The following is a 6,629-nucleotide window of genomic DNA, read 5'->3' as shown; positions in this document are numbered from 1 at the left end:
GTCCATGCGTTGATTCCGCTGCAAATGAGCTCTGATTTTCTGAATATGGCGGCGGTGGACGATCATTCATAGCCTCATCGTATGTCGGTGGTGGACTTGAAGGACGCTGTTGGTCTCCCATTTTGAAGCGGCGAAGTTTCTCCTAGTTCTCTTTCAAAGAGCACTCGCGGGTTGATATTAATGTTAGTACATAAAGCGAGAAAATTTAGAAAATTTAACGTACTAACATGCAAATCAGTCACCCCCTATTATTCTCTTTGTTCTCGTAGGCCTACTGATTAGCAACCACTGACAATATAATGATATTTCTTTCTTGGCTGCGTCCACAAAGCGAAGAACTGGGACCTAACCAGACAAAAAAGGCAAAACTTTTTGGTCCGTTCTGACCTTAATTTACATTGCATGTACTCCCAAACTCTCATTTTGAATTAGCTTGTATCAGAGGAGAGAAACTATTTAACGGGCAAAAGAAAATCGATAGGGCTTTCTATTAGGAGTGACTCCTTTACTTTCCTTAGTTCTTTGTTTGATCTCATTCTATTCTTGTCCCTAAAACAGCTTGTTTTCACTGAAAAAAAAAAAAAAACTTTGGGATCGAGAATGAATTGTCCGCACAAATAACATAGCTGTTACTGGGAATGAAAACTCAAATTTATCGCTGAGCTCAGTTAATGACGTCACATTTTTAAAAATTTTTTTCTCGTGAGGAGGGTAGACTGGGGTAGAGTTATTTTTGGCAACTGACATAGAGGATGGTTTCGTCATGAGAGGTATAACTCCAACTCGACCAGGAAAGTTGGCTAAGTGAATACGTACCGGCCTTTTGTAGACAGAAATATATCACCATCTTTCCAACATGTTTAGGAAAAAACCGGATCCAAAAGGTAGGATATATGATTTGTTTCTGGTTGTCATGTCGGAGGATAAAAGATGTAGTCCAAGCTATATTCATGATAAAATATTATATTGAAGGCCATTTTGAGAGAGTTTCTCATATTTTACGAGCTCTTGCTTCATACAGATGCACCGGATATACGTTATCAGGCTATTATTTAATTGCAATGGTTTCCATAGTTTGCAGGAATAATAATTTTGACCAATCTTGCCAGTTCGCCTGTTTATAGATCGATACATTCTATTAATTTTCAGTTACATTATTACCATGATTATTTCTTTAAATCTGATACAAACCACAGGTGAGATATTTAATTGCGATTTTTGTCTCAAGAATTAAGGATTTTAAACCAAATAACTTATGTGCGGATTGTAAAAGTGGAGTATCTTAAATTTCAAGGGGGCCACCAAAAAATTGCTGTTTACGTGGTTCATCTGCAAAGCTTTGTCAGACACAATAGTAGTGTTACCGCGTTTCATTGGCAATGAAACAAGCCGTGATCTGTGTGGTTCTTCTGCAAAGCGTTGTTAGACACAATTGCGGTGTTACCACATTTTATTGGTAAATGAAACAAGCCTTGATTAGAATTGAGAAATAGAAATTGATTCACTCCCAAGGGTCTTAATGCTGAAAAAGAATTTTGAATGCTGTCTTTCCAAATTGTTGTCTAGAATTTATGCATCATTTGATTGAAATCATTTTTAATTAAAGAACAAATGAGGCAACAGAAAAGGCAGCTGAACAAAACACAGAGGGAATTAGCCAGGGATCAAAATGCTCTTGAGAGGCAAGAAAAACAGCTGGTGAGATAAAATGCTCATGGGTATATCAGTTTGTCTGGAGGCACAGTGGCCTCATGGTTATTGTGTTTGACTCTGGATCGAGTGCTTTGGGTTCGAGCCCTGACTGGGGACATTGTGTTGTGTTCTTAGGCAAAACACTTCACTCTCACAGTGCCTCTCTTCACCCAGCTGTTTAAATGGGTACTGGGGAATTTAATGATGGGAGGTAGTCCTGTGATGGACTAGCATCCCATCTAGGGAGAGTAGAAATATTCCTAGTTGCTTCATGCTATAGAAACCAGAGATAAGAACTGGCCTATTGGGCCACATGACTCTTATACAGACTTTATATCAGTTCATGCTCTTTCTTTGTATCCTTACCTCTCATAATTGTACCCATTCTACTGTTATTTATCCATAATTCATTCATTCATCAGGTCAGTTGATTATTTATAGGTACACTAATTTATTCATTCCGTTGTTCACTCATTCATTCACTCTATCATTCATGTAGTATGTCAAACAGTGACAGACAGTCAGTCAATGATTGAATTGTTCCTTTAGTCAGCCAATTGGTCAATATTTTCATCACCCTAAGTCATTCATTCTCTTTTATTATACTCTTAGGAAGCAGAGATCAAGAAAATGGCAAGACTTGGAAACAAGCAGGTTTGATGTCACTCGCTCAGACTTTCAATATAAAATGTTACAAAGTGATTTTCATTAATGTCTTGTACTTTCTACCGTAAGGCAAAACACAGCTAGGTGAAGACTTATCTTACTAATTGTGACAACTTCTTGAAATTGTAGTGCTAACACAAAACAAATGCAACAAATCTCAAACACAGAATTTTTGTTACAAGAGTCTTTCTTTTACTACATGGAATCTATGTAACAAGCTTCATAAATCATAAAACAAGATAGATATAACTTCCAGTACACCATTCCATTTTAGTAATGTTTTCTAACTATCTTTAATTGAGAATTATTCAGACTTTTGGTTGAAATGGAAAGTTAACATTTCCCTGTTGAAAATTCATTGAACATTTAGGCTGCAACAACTCTGGCTAAGCAGCTGGTAAACCTACGAAAACAGAAAACAAAAAATATGACTGTAAGTTCCCGTGTAATGGCCATTGGGCACCAGTCACAAGCTATGCATGCATCAGCAAAAATGGCAGGAGCTATGTCCACAGCTACTAAGGTACGACTAAGGATTTATTAGTCTCCAATTGTTTCAGCATGTAATTTGCAAAATACTTCATAGGGCCTCATGTGAGCTCAGTGTCCATTGCATTACCAGTAGGTATGCACAAAAGAGGAAAACAACACAAACAAGACCATTATTCGGATCTTAGTAACCAACAAAAAGCCTTATAGGCTGAAAAGTTTTGTGGTGAAACAGACAAAGGTCTCAACAACAAGAAAAAATTCAAATTTTGAATTTTTCAGTGGGGATATTTTGTTGCTTAGCGATCCGTTTATATTTTTGCATATTAACAACAACTACTTTATTGTACCTTATGTCAAGTTTTAAGAATGTGTTAGACAATAAGAAAATATTTAATTGTAATTAGGATAATAAGAGGATACCAGCACCCTGGAATAGCTAAACAGCTTAAAAGACAAGGAGCTTTTTTGTGTAATACTGCACATGGTATATTTTACACATTCTGTTACCATAACATGGTAAAATATCATGATAAGTGAGTAATCACTAAATTATAAATCTTACTGTCATTTTCCCCTTCACTTTGATGATCCTTTTTAATCAGATTATTGTATTGTAACTTACATATTTCTGTAGACCATGGGAAATGTAAATGCCCAGATGAATCCAGCACAATTACAACAAACTCTGCGGAACTTTGAAATGGAATCTTCAAAAATGGACATGAAGGAAGAAATGAGTAAGTTCATTTGATGTTTTTTTAAAATGCTTACTAGTAATGTTGCAGGAGTACAGCTGACATGAAGGTAGCCACGAAGGAGAGTAGCATTCTCCCAAGTGACTAGGAAGTCATCATTATGTTAGCAACTGAGCTGCACCCCACCTTGGCAGATGACTCTGAAGCCAGCTGGTGCTGTTTTGTTTTGGTTTTGTCTTTGGCCAAATTATATTTAGTATCATTTAATTTGAAAAACTGTAATAAGTCCACCTTTCCTGATGAAAAAGATACTAAAAAATACTTTCAATGGATTAGTAAGTCTGCATTGTAAAATACGTGATCAGGGCTCAAACTCAGTTTTTTTCAAAGTGGCATTTAGTGACCTGGTCAACAAATTAGCAACTTTTGCTGCAAATTTCATTGCCAAAACTTTTTCCACTTGCCATGGGAACCAAAAGAATGGCAGGCTGGAGAACTGATAATGCTGGAATGATGTGTGCACTGGAATCTGTATCAAAAGGTCTGTGGTGGCACCTTGGCCTGGGCAATTAATTTCAGGGCCTCTTTCTGCCCAGGAGCAACAACGGGTAGTGGCAAATTACAGAGGAGAACTTACAAAAAATGTGAGGGGGTAACGTGCACTACCTTTCATTGATTTTAACCTGGGTTATGGTGCTAGCTTCTTGTTGCTGTAAGTCTGATAAAGGCAAGACTTCATTGATGCCATGAAGTTGACCTAGGAAAACTCAATATTCAGCATCAAATATCTACAAACTTTTGAGCCATTTTCTCTTCTTTCTGTTTTTTTTTTTCCTAGTGAGTGATACTCTAGAGTCAATACTAGATGAATCAGGAGACGAGGAGGAACAGGATGCAATTGTCAATCAAGTTCTTGATGAGATTGGCATTGAAATATCTGGGAAGGTATGTGGAATGGCTCTGAAGCATTATTGCTACGTCTAACATTGTTTCATTGTTCTTTTCTCAATCCAAACCAACTCCCTAGTATGTACATTAATTCTTAACTGCTACATACTACCAGGGTCTGTTAGCCACATGTAATCACATGATGGCAATGTATCATGTGATCATTGAAGTCCAATCAGAATGGTAGAAAGTTAAAAATGTTCATCCCATTCTTCTGCATTAGCCTCAATTGCAAATAACATATGAATACCAATTTGTAACATGGTAGCTCATCCTCCAGTCAACCATAGTGGTGGATCTAGGGGGAGGGGCCTGGGGGGCCCCAGGCTCCCCCACCCCTTATTTTGGATAAGAAAAAAAATTACAGAAGGAAGAAAAGCTGGCATGTGTACATGCACACACACACACACACAAAAAAAAAACAGGGCCCCCCTTAGCTGAAGGTCTGGATCTGCCACTGAAATATGATCTTTTCATGTATTCCTATTTTGATCAGGTTCCTTCATGAAGAAGATAGAACTCACTTATTTTGTCTTCCTCCTCACATGTATCTTTACATTCTTAATCAGTTTCAAATAATTTTTTTTTCATTCATAAAATAGCTCAAAATTTATTCTTAGAATTGTCTGTAGAAAAAGTGGATGCATGTCAGCATATGACATTCCCTGATCCACCCCTCCAGTCTCTGAGCAAACATGCACCCACCCCTCCTGTCTCTGAGCAAACACGCACCCACCCCTCCCCTACCCAACATTTACCCTAACTTGTTATCAGTGACTATTTGGTTAGGGGAGGGGTGGGTGAGCAATTGCTCAGCAACAGGCATTGATTCCAACGGCAAAGAAAGGCGTGCAAGACACCATGAAAATTGTTTTCGTTTGACATCGTCAAATTGTATTTACTCATTACATTACATCAATTCCCTTTTACTAAGCAAGCATTCATTTGTTTAGATGGCAGAAGTACCTTCTGCGCATGCCGGTAAATTACCAACGGGACAACGGGCAGAAGCATCTAAAGGAGCATCAGATGCAGATATTGAGGAGATGTTGGCTAATTTAAAGGCCTAAACATCATGGTACAAAAGATTGCCTTGTACTGTGTGAATATTTAGGGTTAATTTTTGCATGCTTCACCATCACTCATTTTCTTTGAAGAAGTTTGGAAAAAAGTGCTGAAACCACTGGACTGTTTTTACATTGGAAAAAAGTTTCTGTGAATTCAAACTCTCATTCAAATTTGAGGAAAATTGTAACAGATACTTGTCACTGATTTTTGTCACTGATTTTGGTTGTTACCTTCATGTTAAAACTATGATTCGACAAAGGGTGTCTTGGGTAAAAAAATGTACAGGTTAAATTAATTACTATGCTTTTTTGTTGGTCAAAAATGGTCTCAATTTATTTTTTGCACGGAAAAATAACATTGCAAGTGCGATCTTCCTTTGATTCCAGTAAAATTCGTCGCGGAGGTCCTTTCTTTTAAAAGACAAGAAAGCTCCCGAAACTATGTAATTTTTCTTTGCGCCATCAAAGAGTTCACTAGAAAAAATTGATACTTACCGCGATTTAAGATTCCAAAGGGTTTCCTGGACACAGCTGATTTGAAAACAACGAAGTAATCTGGCCACCATTCTTGAACCTTAAGGCGGTTCACAAACGATTGGGACGAACAAAGAAATGCTGCTGCTTATTGTTCAAAAAGACCTCCGAGAAATGGGTAAAAAGAGGAGATAGACTTTGTTTTGTTCAAGGGAAGCGGCTAGGTTGCTCAGCAAAATTTAAAATACATGGCGGCTTACGCTGTCGAATTTTACCATTTAAAGATATTTAGGTTACCCTTCGGAACCTCAAAAAGACTTGAGTGCAGGAGGGCTTGAGTTGCCTGTCCACAGGAAAGAAGCGTGCGATGCAAGAGTGCAAGGACGAGCGAGGCGTGCGAGTATTCGCGTTCGTTGATTCTCCGGCCCGTGGCCATTATTTCGCTTGCTTTTAGGAAAGATAAAGAACTGTGAACAGAAAAGGAACAAATAGTTGAGAATAACGAGGATCTTCTATAGTTAGCTTAATGTAATCAACGCATTTGTTTAAAAAAAGAATTAGTAAATCATGTATGAAAACTTGTAGTTCGTGATAT

The 6,629-nt window shown here is 37.7% G+C and overlaps 1 protein-coding gene across 2 annotated transcripts in view; it reads left to right on the top strand.

Moving 5' to 3' along the window:
- Positions 1 to 723: 723 nt before the first annotated feature.
- Positions 724 to 6,629, top strand: part of LOC111322571 (charged multivesicular body protein 2b) — a 6,151-nt gene continuing 245 nt past the window's right edge. Inside the window, exons 1-8 of one of the 2 annotated variants that reach the window (XM_088729814.1) lie at positions 732 to 884; positions 1,150 to 1,196; positions 1,607 to 1,698; positions 2,305 to 2,346; positions 2,729 to 2,881; positions 3,485 to 3,587; positions 4,384 to 4,490; positions 5,447 to 6,629. The exon at positions 5,447 to 6,629 is cut by the window's right edge and continues 245 nt beyond it. In XM_088729814.1, the coding sequence (XP_088585940.1) occupies positions 1,163 to 1,196; positions 1,607 to 1,698; positions 2,305 to 2,346; positions 2,729 to 2,881; positions 3,485 to 3,587; positions 4,384 to 4,490; positions 5,447 to 5,563 (648 nt within the window). In that variant the 5' untranslated portion in view covers positions 732 to 884; positions 1,150 to 1,162 and the 3' untranslated portion in view covers positions 5,564 to 6,629. Of the gene's footprint in view, positions 885 to 1,149; positions 1,197 to 1,606; positions 1,699 to 2,304; positions 2,347 to 2,728; positions 2,882 to 3,484; positions 3,588 to 4,383; positions 4,491 to 5,446 lie in introns of both variants that reach the window. The other variant, XM_022925696.2, reaches the window with a different exon arrangement.

This window comes from Stylophora pistillata, chromosome 8 (assembly GCF_964205215.1).
Source record: "Stylophora pistillata chromosome 8, jaStyPist1.2, whole genome shotgun sequence".
Lineage (NCBI taxonomy): Eukaryota > Metazoa > Cnidaria > Anthozoa > Scleractinia > Pocilloporidae > Stylophora > Stylophora pistillata.
Note: the sequence above shows the minus strand (reverse complement) of the source record. Positions and strands in the feature narration are given on the sequence as shown.